Genomic DNA, 12086 nt, shown 5'->3' on the forward strand with positions numbered 1-12086 from the left:
TAAAGTTTTGGTCCTATCTAATAATATTTTTTGCAGTAATAAGAGTTGATTTATGGACCTTGTTTTCAATAAAATACAAACAGGAAAATGAACATAAGACGCAACAAATACACATTAATGCAGCTTAAATATTAAGAAATGGCAAGAGTAAAAATGATTTACGACATTTCAAATTAAAAATGAAATAAAATGATGATGAAAAAGAAAGCGACCTTGCTTTATCAAAATAGGAAGTGGAAATACTTCAGGGATTGGCAATCATCTTCTAAGAGCATGAAGACTATCTTTAATGAGCATGATAAAGTTGGCTTATTTAGTGGATTGTTATTAGGAAGAGGAGATGTTTAACTTGTGCTGTCCCACTCTTAACTTGAAAAAAAAAAAAACATACTCCAACATCAGAACTAACTTTTGCAATTGAAGTCCAAAAGGACCAACCATAAGTGGAATTTGCTGAATGGAAGGTGAATTGGATGCTATAATTGAAGTATGTCCTCTTGTGCCAAAACATCTGCAACAATAGGACTTGCAGAGAAGAAAGAGCTTTCCATTTCCTGACCAATAAATGAGTTAGCAAGTGGTCCTCTGCCAGTGCTAACTCCTATTCAAGATTCAAAGACATGGCAATCTGGCTTTTGATTTCCCAAAAAAGCCAAACAATCTCTGTAATCATCATTGGAGTCAATCTAGTTTGCTTTTGATTTCCCAAGAAAGCTAAACAATTTCTGTCATCATCATTGAAGGCCCTGCAAGCAGAGAAACTTGTGCAAAACATTGCATCAGTTAACAGAAAAAGAATTCGACAACTGGTCATAATCAAAGAAATCAAAGTGGTACAATCTGTTCAGTTGTAATATTTCAGGAGGCTGCAGTGTTCAAGTTGGTTCCACATAGCAATGGAATGCACTGTTAAACTTCATCTTCCTAGTTACCTTTCAATAATTAAGAAAATACACCGCAACCAGGTATATAACCAAAAAAAATTTAATGCAATTTCACACTTTTAGTTGAAAACACACGATCAATAATATTCAGCTGGTTGACATGTTGAAGCCATTAATCTACATTTTGCATTGATCTTCATTCACAAGAATGTCAAAAAAATGGTAGTAGTCGTAAATTTCTTCTTCCTAACCTGGCTCCCGATCAATTAAGTGGAATAACTCGCCTCAGCAGGGAATGGGCTGCTACTATGTGAGTATATAGATCATTGGAAATGTTTCTTCCTTGCAGAATCTCCGAACATGAACAGAGTATTTTCTTCTAAGCAATCTGATCAGACATAAATACACAAGTCAATCAGATGTTCAGATCTATGTTGGTTTTGAGGGCCATGGGAAAATTTTGGGAAATCCAATGCAATGCAAGAGCTACTACGAACAAACTATCACTGTGAATTATCAATTTAGATCTGAGTGGATGGGGGTAGTTCAATTGTCTCCTCGAACGAAATGGAAGACTCAGAGGCATCAGCAAGTGCTGAAAGTGTGTGTAAGACAGCATTTGTATCATCCAAGTAATAGCGAGCCTTGCTTGGCTTCTGGCCAACAGTGCAACCAAACATTAACGCATTAGAAGCTACCATATCCTTTGCTACTACACCAGAAATGCCTTCAAACATGTCCTCATCTGACCTGTCATCCCCAATGCACAGCAAAAAATCAGCTGGTCTTCCCTTTGCAGCCATTGACGACAGAATTTTCTCTGCTACTAGGCCTTTGCTAACTCCCTGTAAAAGCAACAGCAGCACGATGAAACAGACGAAAGCTAACAATGCAAAATTTGAAGAAAATTGATTCAACAGTAATTTGCAACGGTATGTGAGATACAACGAAACCTTAGGATTGAAAATCATATATAAAAGAACTTTAACTCTAATGATAGATCAGTTATTTCAGAATAAATGACACAGCACAGGGCATGATGCCTCTGAGATTAGTGATGATTACAAACTTAGTACAGTATGGAAAAGCATACCTGAGGTTTAACTTCAACAATAAACTTGCCACTCTTCACAGTGACAGGTTCATTTGTAAGTACACTCTCTAAATGATCCAGCATTTCCTTTGCCTGGGAAGACCCAAACCCAGGCTCTGCATCCCTATGATGCCAAACTAAAGCACTTTCTTTGGTTTCAATAGCAGATCCATCAGTAGACTCTGTATACAGTTTCATCACGGGTTCAGCAATCTGCATCCATGAAAAATCCATGGCCTGGCTATGGGTTTCCCATCCTTCATGTTGAGTCCACCTGCATATATTGAGATGACACGAGCATATTAATATATGAATGTGTTTATCCTTCCACTTATTAAATAGTATACCTAAAAACAATGTAGAACATTAGAGACTATGCACATCGGTAATAATGAGATTCACATTAGCATGTATTAGAAAGGCGATAGCTTCCTTTGGGTAATTACTGGTGATCATGAATGTTTGGACTATGTAAAGCAGAATTTGAAGAAATCAGAAAACAATTTCTTAGTGTTGTTAGACAACTTAAATTTAGCTCAACTGCAAATTAACATGCGCAATTGTTTGAATTAAAGAAAAAAAGACTTCTTGTATTCAGTACACAGCTATGTGTGCATTATATACTTGGTGTAGAACATTTTGTGCATTGTTTCAACTCATAACTTACTATGCTGTATGTAACTTTTTTCTTTTTCATATGTTTTCCTCACTCAGTAAGCAGGCAAATGTCAATGATCTCTCTTCATATGCATTCTCCAAGTAGAATATAAATTTATGTACTTCACGGTCAATGGTTCCTCATCATAAACAGCATGAAACAACAAAAGAAATGATTAAATCTGTTAGACTATTTATGCAGCAATTGAGCATGTACCATATACCGAATGATGAAATTTCTATAATTTGTTAGGTCTCACTTCTAATTGGAATGTTCTTAGATGCTTTTTTTTTAATGGAATGTAAAATATCATAAACCAAGGAGAGAGTACCTAATGAAGTATCCATGTTCTGCTGCAATTCCAAGTTCCTCGCATGGTGAAAACCAATCATTTAGATTTTGCCGGCCTCTTCCACTGACAATAAAAACTACATTGTTCTTATCTTCACAAAGAGTATTGACTATCCTAATAACTTCTAGGTTAGGCTTTTTGTTGATGGATGTTTGTGGCACCAATGTTCCATCATAATCCAGTAAGATAGCCCTACTCTTAGAATTTGTATAAGCTGAGACAATTTGTTCAGCATCAAGCTTTCTAAAATTGGGATCCATTGCCACCACCCTGAATCCAAATCCAAGACCAATTCCCCAACTGCTCCTCCTGAAATGGTCCTTGCAGGTTCTCTCCAAGTCCTGCATGAAGCTCTTTGACCAATAAGCGACATCATGAGTTTTGACATAACGGTAGTGTTTCTCATGTCGTAATTGTTTCTCCCCATCAGAAAGGGAGATAGCCTCATTCATTGCTTCCCCAGTGGTCTCTATATTCCATGGGTTGACTCGAATCGCACCGCTAAGAGAGGGAGAGCAACCAATGAATTCTGAGACCACCAGCATGCTCTTGTTTGGGTCATTTGCCACTGAGTCATTGGAGTCAAATGCCCCTTGTCTGCAAACAATGTACTCATAGGGAGTCAAGTTCAAGCCGTCCCTAACAGCAGTGACAACTACACAGTCCGCAATAGTATAGTAAGCAATCTTCTCAACCGCCGACATGGGTCGCTCGATGAGAACCACTGGGCTGTACCCTTCATGACCGAAGGTCGCATTGATCCTTTGACAGCTCTCCTCAATCTCGTCCTGGATCTCTTTGAGATCCTTTCCTTGGGCCCTTGCTGGATTGGCAATTTGGACGAGGACTGCTCTCCCCTGCCACTTGGGGTGAAGTTTTAGCATCTGCTCAAAAGCAAGCAGCTTGAGGTTGATCCCTTTGAATAAGTCCATGTCGTCGACGCCGAGGAGAACGGTTTTTCCGTCAAACTGCTGGCGAAGCTCGTTTACCCGCCACTCCTTGTCGGGGAGGCGGAGCATGGACTGAAGCTGGCTCATGTGGATGCCGACGGGTAAAATCTTGATCCCGATGGTGCGACCAAAGTAGTCCAGGCCGATGTAGCCACGCTTGGATTGGTATTCGATGCCAAGCATGCGGCTGCAGCAGGAGAGGAAGTGGCGGGCGTAGTCAAATGTGTGGAAGCCGATGAGGTCGCAGTTGAGGAGGGCTTTGAGGATCTCCTCGCGAAAGGGGAGAGTGCGGTAGATCTCAGAAGAAGGGAACGGGACGTGGAGGAAAAAGCCCATCCGGAGGCGATTGAAGCGGCGGCGGAGAAAAGTTGGGAGGGCCATAAGGTGGTAGTCGTGGATCCAGACGTAGTCGTCTTCCGGGTTGATCACCTCGATCACCTTATTGGAGAAGAGCTTGTTGGCGAGGACGTATGCCTCCCACAAGGACCGATCGAAGCGAGCGCTTCGGGAGGAGGAGGAGGCGGAGAAGGGAAGCATGTAGTGGAAGAGCTGCCAGAGGCGGCGCTTGCAGAATCCATGGTAGAAGCGGTCATACAGATCCGAAGGGAGGAAGGCCGGCACGCACTTGAACCGATCGAGCAGCGTCTGTGCCACATCGTCCTGCTCGTGAGCCTCCACGTCGACTTGGAGGGAGCCAACGTAGAGCACCTCCATGTCTTCCGGGAGCCCGTCCTTGAGCTGGAGAAGGAGGGAGTCCTCGTCCCAGGAGAAGCTCCACCCGCGGCCGTCCGGACGGCGGCGAGCCCGCACCGGGAGCTGGTTGGCCACGATGATGATCCGCTCCTGCGCCTGCGAGGACTGCACGTCGGAGGCCACGCTGCTCGCCCGCTCCTCCTCCTCCTGCAGTTCCGCCAGCGAAGACGGCACCGTCATCACTCTAGACATCCGCCGCAACCCTCGCGCTCCTCCTCCTCCTCCGCCGCCGCCAAGACTCAGCGCCTCAAAGTTCCCCGAGGCCAAATCGAGAAGGTTGGTGTACGATCTGGACATCATCTTGGCTTTCCACCGTTTCTTTTCCTGCGCAGAGCTCAGATCAGAAGCGAGAAGCCCTAGAAGACAATGGAGGAGGAATCAAAGACCGCCATGGATGCCCCCACCATGGTTGATGAATTGGATAACGAGGGAGTTGAACTTTCGGTCATTTTTTTTACATGCCCCTCATTTTAACAGATATTTTAAAATACTCCTAAAATGTTGTGAAATGAAATATCCTTCGGTAATTTTACAACGGGTGCTTCTAAAATTTATGATTGCCAAAAAGTCACCCGAGATTTGAAAATGTGCAAAAGGCACACTTTTAGGAATGACAACGGGTAAGATTTAAGTAGAATTTCATATCCTTTTTATCAATCTTCATTTATTATATCTATTATATACTTATCTTTATACCTATTGGATATTTAACTTTTATACGCATCCTCATACCAGTTGGAGGTTCGGGTATCCATATCCTACTCATCATCCTATTACTCCCTACCATTCTCATTTTTTTTAAAAACAATATTTCAATATACTTGTTTGCTCTTCCTCATTTCGCGCTCCTTCGATTGGGTGAACATTTCTCATGAAAAAGAAGATGAGATACGTGTTGATGACTGGATAAAGAGACAAACTAAGTCTTTTTTCCAAGGCGAAAACGAGCTAAAGTTTTTTATTTTCCAATAAAAAATGAGGCTTATATTATTTTATTTATATGTATATATCGAATATCGGGTAGGGTATAGGTAGCATTTTACCACATCCACCTCCATACCCATACTTGAAAATACACATACCCAAATACCTATTTACTATAATAGGGTATAAAAATTTCCTCCATATACTCCTCCATTTCGGTCGGATGTTGGATTACCCATCGAATTCAGGTGAAATTATCATCCCTACATACTACAACTACAATGGTACGCCATAATTTAGTTACACTAGCACTATTATAGTGTTGATTTTTAAAAATCAGTGTCAAGACGGTGTTATTTTCTAAAAATCAGCACAACGACAATGATGGTTTCTAAAAATTACTACAATGGCTGTAATAATTTTTAAAAATCAATACCACAACGGTACTTATGTAATTAAATTGTGGTATTGACTTTTTAAAGATAATAAAAAGAGCATATTTAGACTATGAAACATTATGAAAATCAACAGGAGTTTGAATGGATTCAATTGGTGCTCTTTGATCCATCAATAGATTTTGATCGAAACTTATTGATAGACCTAGAAGATTTAGATTTTTAAAAAGTTGACATGTAATGGAAGATTAGTACTATAAAAGAATTTATGGTATTTGTGTATAGTTTTGACTTCCCTACAATAAGTTATATGTATGTGTCTATTATCTTAAAGTCATAAACTTTGAAAACCTTCTAATTACTATTATTAATGACTTCAAAATATTTCTAGACACATATATACTTCGGGGCACTTTAGAAACTTGTAACACTTGCAATGGATCTGATCGGAACTCTCTAGGTCAATCAGTAGATTTAGTTCAAAATCCCTTGATGGACCCGAAAAGACTTTAAATGATAGTTTTGAGCTTGAAAATGGGCTACTATGATTTTCACCTGTAATAAATGTAGATCTCTAAACGAGCTTATTAAAAAAAAACTACGCATCGTTCTGATACTTTGAGTAAAAAATTATGGCATTTGGAAGCAAACAATTGACACATACACATAACTTATTATTGGGTGTCAGAATCAGGCATGAACATCATATATATATCTCTGCTGTACTACCCTCTTCCATTACATGTTCACTTTTCATAAATCTAAATCTCCTAGGTCCATCAATAGGTTTCGGTTAAAATTCATTGATGGAGTTAAAGTGCTTCGATCGGATACATTCGAGTGTTACAAATTTTTGAAGTGCCTCAGAATCTATATATGCTCAAAGATATTAGCTTGAAGTCATTAACAACAGTGATTAGAAGTTTTCATTAGAACTAGGCATGAATATCATAAATACTTTCGCTGCGCTATCCTCTTCTATTACATATCAACTTTTTAAAAATCTAAATCTCTTACATCCATTAATGGATTTCGGTCAAAATATATTAATGGGCCTAGGGAACTCTAATAAACTCATTCCAACTCTTGTGGATTTTTGTAATGCTCTGGTGTCCAAATATGTCATTATTTACTATTTTTAAAAAACCTAACATCACAGCTTATCACACCAACACCGCTATAGTACTTGTTTTTAAAAACCAACACTATAGCAGTGTTGATATAATTAAACTATGATGTTGGTTTTTAAAAATTAACATCACAGCGGTTATTACATGCATGTAAAGGAGAGGAAATTTTAATTTAATTTAAGAGGGAAAAGAAGAGAGAAAAGTTATTGTAGGCAAAGGAGAGAATAAAAAGTCGGCTCTAACATAGGGGTAAAATGGGAAATAAAGACATCTTTTGGGCATTTTTAAACAACAGGGCGTCTTTTGGGCAATCCCAAACTTTGGGTGCACCCTTTGAACAATTATCGGTGTGTATATATGAATAATGTTATGGTGCTCACCTCCCGTGGGCAACTCCGTAAGCGATAGAGTGCACTTTCGAGCACCCGGATTGCCCTTTCTTTTGGCACTATTATACTAACTATGAGTTTATAGTTGTTATACAATTATAATAGCTATGATTTTATAATATTACAATTGCATAGTTATAATAGTTATGGGACCATATTCTATACTGTTGCAAAAGGTAAAATCTGTTTGACCCCTCCATTATTATTTCACACGATTGGGAGAGAGTAAATCAGGACACCTAAGTTAGCCATTGCATAGAAGGGTAATTTCTCAGTTTTTGCTGGGATTCGACTCTTGCTTAATTCTATAAATCTGTCATGTGATAACCAATTTAGCTATTGTTGATAATTCTAAATGCATGAATTAAAACGAATTAATACGATAAAGGCTTACAGCGATCTCTCGCAGATCTACAATCGACGACGGCAAGACTCGCTGTCGGAAGAATGATCACAGATCAGAAAGCTCTCTGTAATTCCACGAACCAAATCTCACTGCCTCAGATGTTCTCTTTCTCTCTTTCTTATCTTTTTTCTTACGCTGCTGAATGATCCTTGGACGCACCCCTTATAAAGGGAAATAACCCAGGGGTATAATGGATTTTTCCATTAAGAGTAGTGGGGAACGTGGGCATATTCCCACTTTCCCCATTTCCTACATCTCCCACTCGTCCAAGGTAAGTCACTAAGACTAGTTCATTCAGTTAAGTCACAAAGACTAGTTAGTCATGAAAACTAAATAAGTCACATAGACTATTTAAGAGTTTAGTCACATAGACCATATTAGAGCATCCAATCCATACTTAGAGAAAATGGTTCGTGCGACAGCAAACACACTGAGAGATAGTTGCTAAGAAGATTGTTACACTTTACATAGCCGCTTTCTGAGCAATCAATACTAACAAAGTTGTTACACTTTACTTAGCCACTCATATAAATTAGAGACACTCTGCATGACACATAGCCTCTTTTTTGATGACGCATAACCTTTATCCAGGATCCATCCAATCTCCCAGTTGTTGGTTAATCCTAGGAAAACGTACCGGTTCCACTATACAAAAATTTTTGTACAAATGTCGAACCTTTCCTTAAATAACCTATTGTATTCTTTAGAAATTAAATCAGGATTCGCAGACGGAACTTAACATCATTGATTCCAAATTTAACTTATCTTGACGATTGATACTATACTAATGAAACTGATTTCTTACATAAAGTTAATCTCTCTTAAAACATTTATTATTCAGTTGAAGAATTTATAGGTTCATAGTAGTTAGATACCTCATTTATCTATAAAAAAGATACTAAAATGTAAAAAATCACCACCAAATAGCACAAAAATATTGTACAAATCACACAATGACCTGCTAAAAATCGAGAAGCCAAAAAATTTGAACAATAACCAACAACAAACAAATAATGTAATGTGAAAATCGAACAAAATAAGATTAATCGATCAAAAACTACAAATAGCGAAGAAACTTACTATTTTTTGAGGTGATTGGCTGACTTCGACTTTGTTTCTTTCGTCGTTTGCTTCAGTCTCCTCGTCGATGGATTTGGTCGGTCGGTTGGTGTATCTCGACAATTAGAGCTTTGCATTGTCATCGGTGGGATTGGCGGACAAATTGTTAGGACCTTCGGATGGCTAGAGAGGGAGGGTGTGAATAGCCTCCTCTAAAAACTCAATTAATCTCCTCACAAAAGTTTGTTAGCACAGCGGAAATAAGCAAAAGGAAAACTGATGCAAGGAAAAGAAACAACCCACCACTAACACAACAAGGATGTACGAGGTTCGGGGATAACTTGCCCCTACTCCTCGGCGTGTTCGTAAGGTGGATGATCCCTTGATCTTTCGGTAGATCACACCCCGGACAGATTCCGGCTAAGTATTTCTCTTTCTCGGTGGAGTAACCTCTCCACAAAGTCTCAGAAAAGATTTGAAATGAAGCACAAGACTTACGGAGTTTAGTGGCTAAAAGGAATGAACAATAAACTTACAGCCACGATGAAAGCAAAACGCAAAGACAGAAGAAGTTCCTCAGCCAAGAGCTCAAAAACACAGCACTCTTGCTTGATCGACAGAGAGTTTTTTTTTTGAAAATCCTCAGCCAAACCTCTCTTCTTCCTTCTTCTTATTCCTCTGCTTTCTCAATGTCTTCAGCCAGAGCCGAATCACTATGACCAACTCAGGCGTCGCCAATCACTCTTCCTCCTCATCTGGTTCTCTGAACTCACACCAATACCATCCATGGTCTTCACTAGTGTCTCTGAGCTCGAACCAATAAGCAAGAGTCAAGTTATTGCCAACTGATCGCAGCCAGTGAACGTTGACGCTCCAATTGCACCATTTGCAGCGAAACACAGTAGAAAGAGCACTTGGTCTTATTCTTCTGATGGAGCTTAATTTGAATTTAAGCATTGGCACGACTCCTGCAACCTGTAACTCAAAAAGCTTACAGCAGATGGTTAGATCAGATGAATCAGAAATCGCAGAGAAACAGCAGAAGACAAACGACATCATTGTGGATCGGTCAACAGACCGATCCATGGCCCTCTGGACCGATCAGGACACATCCTAATCGGTCTGGGATGATGCTGATCGGTATGTGGACCGATCAGCCTATAGGTGGATCGGTCCACAAACCGATCCCCCATTGTTCTGAATCTTATCGCCTTCTTACTGATCGGTCACCAGACCGATAAGATAACCCACAGAGAGCTACTGTGTGGTTACTGATCGGTCACGAGACCGATCAGATAACTAAGGTGTCGACCGATCTAGACAGCCAAAGTATCACTGGATCGGTCAACAGATCGATCAATGCCTCTGTTGGTTTTAGAGCTTCCCAGCCCTAAATCCTAACGTCTTCCTGGTCCAGAGAACGAGCTACCGAGCCCTCTCTGACCTAGTTTGGAGAACAAACTACCGAGCCCTCTCCGACTTCGTCCGGTCCAGAGAACGAGCTACCGAGCCCTCTCTGACCTACTCCGGAGAACGAGCTGCCGAGCCCTCTCCGACTTCGTCCGGTCCAGAGAACGAGCTACCAAGCCCTCTCTGACCTATTCCGGAGAACGAGCTGCCGAGCCCTCTCAGACTTCGTCCGGTCCAGAGAACGAGCTACCGAGCCCTCTCTGACCTAGTCCGGAGAACGAGCTGTCGAGCCCTCTCCGACTTCGCGTGCCAAGTATCCATACTTGGATTTTTCCTGTCCACATGATCAACCTTGATCATTAATCAGTCTGAGTTTAATTAATATCTGATACAAACTTAAATCAGTGTCAAAATCAAAACAACAGCCAAGTCAGACTGTATTAACAATCTCCCCCTTTTTGTTGTTTGACAACACGATTTAAGTTTAGATCAGAAATGTTCATATTTTCCTAATTTTAGGGGAATCAAGATCCTCCCCCTAAGACAGATACAATACCATGTAAGGATAGGGGAATCAAGATCCTCCCCCTAAAGCCAAACTTTCATTTATCTCTAAACTTAGTTATCTTCTCCCCCTTTGTCAAACACCGAAAAGGTGCGAATTAGGTAAGAAAACGTTAAAGGACTCCCCCTTAACCCATACTGTCTTTTTCTTAATCCACCTAGAATGCCCTCTAAGTGTATTATAAGACAGTAATAAAGAAATAAGAGACATACAAGACATGACATATGAACAGCATATTAATAGCCAATAGGAAGTGAAACATAAAGAAAAACAAAAAAATGAGCAGCATAAATATATGAAATCAGCAAGTATCCAGGTCAGACATAAGTATCCAACAAACAACATCCAAAACATAGATAATCAAAATGACAGCATAGAATAATGTGTATCAATCAACCTCCTCATCATGAGGAGCATCAGCATCATCAGCTGGAGGAGTGAGTCCCTGAGGTGGCATGCCCCTGCTCGAGGATGGATAGCTCGGGAAATACTGCGGAGGTGGGTATCTGGCCATCCATCCCATAATCGCCTAATGTGTCACCAACTGCTGACTGCGTAGATCATCGTAGCGCTGGTCAATCCGAACGCGCAGCCTGTGGAGCTCAACAACCAGCAGCTCATCGTGCTGATCAATGCGGCTCTCCAGCTCGGCGATCTGCCAGCGCAGATCAGGATCTGCCTCTCCATCGTCAGTAGCAGCAGCAGGAGGAGTAGCAACAGGAGCAGCCGCAACCTATCGTGGAGGTGCCCGTGGTAACTCACCTAGTGCTCTCCCATCCTTCCACCGAACCTCCCCATTCTGTCCTATGATGCCAGACTTGGAAAATGCTCGTTTCCTGAGTATGCAGTCCTGCCTGACCATCTTGACTATTCTACCCTTGGAGACATCAATCTGAAGGGTCTCGAACCAATCTGTAATTATATGCCCATAAGGCATATAAACAGTGAAGCTGTTTGGCTCACTATAGGAGATGATCGAAGAATAGATGCTAGACATGATGTCAAAGTCGAGACGCCGATGCAATCCATAAAGCATCAGGCAATGATATGGTCGGATCTCAGACAAGGGTTTAGATGTGATTGGCAGAAGGCAGTTTGTGACAATCTTAAAGAGAATG

General features: G+C 40.7%; 1 protein-coding gene across 3 annotated transcripts; it reads right to left on the reverse strand.

Moving 5' to 3' along the window:
* Positions 1-708: 708 nt before the first annotated feature.
* Positions 709-5096, reverse strand: LOC121967345 (probable alpha,alpha-trehalose-phosphate synthase [UDP-forming] 7). Of its 3 annotated transcripts, none has more exons than XR_006107718.1 (4): positions 2967-5096; positions 1978-2251; positions 1136-1729; positions 709-746 (listed from the first exon to the last, which is right to left on the reverse strand). XR_006107718.1 is itself a non-coding variant. In XM_042517502.1 (3 exons), the coding sequence occupies exons 1-3, from the start codon at positions 4988-4990 to the stop codon at positions 1406-1408; spliced, it is 2622 nt and encodes an 873-aa protein (XP_042373436.1). In that variant the 5' UTR covers positions 4991-5096; the 3' UTR covers positions 969-1405. The 3 variants fall into 3 exon arrangements, 1 of the variants encoding a protein (XP_042373436.1); XR_006107717.1 differs by having other exon boundaries at positions 709-761; XM_042517502.1 differs by lacking the exon at positions 709-746 and having other exon boundaries at positions 969-1729.
* Positions 5097-12086: the final 6990 nt, after the last annotated feature.

This window comes from Zingiber officinale, chromosome 3B, assembly GCF_018446385.1.
Source record: "Zingiber officinale cultivar Zhangliang chromosome 3B, Zo_v1.1, whole genome shotgun sequence".
NCBI classification, from domain to species: Eukaryota; Viridiplantae; Streptophyta; class Magnoliopsida; order Zingiberales; family Zingiberaceae; genus Zingiber; species Zingiber officinale.

Coding starts and splice junctions, on each gene's coding strand:
- LOC121967345 (XM_042517502.1), bottom strand. CDS start 4,990: ATGATGTCCAGATCGTACACCAACCTTCTCGATTTGGCCTCGGGGAAC. Junction 2,252..2,966: donor GAACATGGATACTTCATTAG/GTACTCTCTCCT, acceptor CAATATATGCAG/GTGGACTCAACATGAAGGAT. Junction 1,730..1,977: donor TTGTTGAAGTTAAACCTCAG/GTATGCTTTTCC, acceptor TTGCTTTTACAG/GGAGTTAGCAAAGGCCTAGT.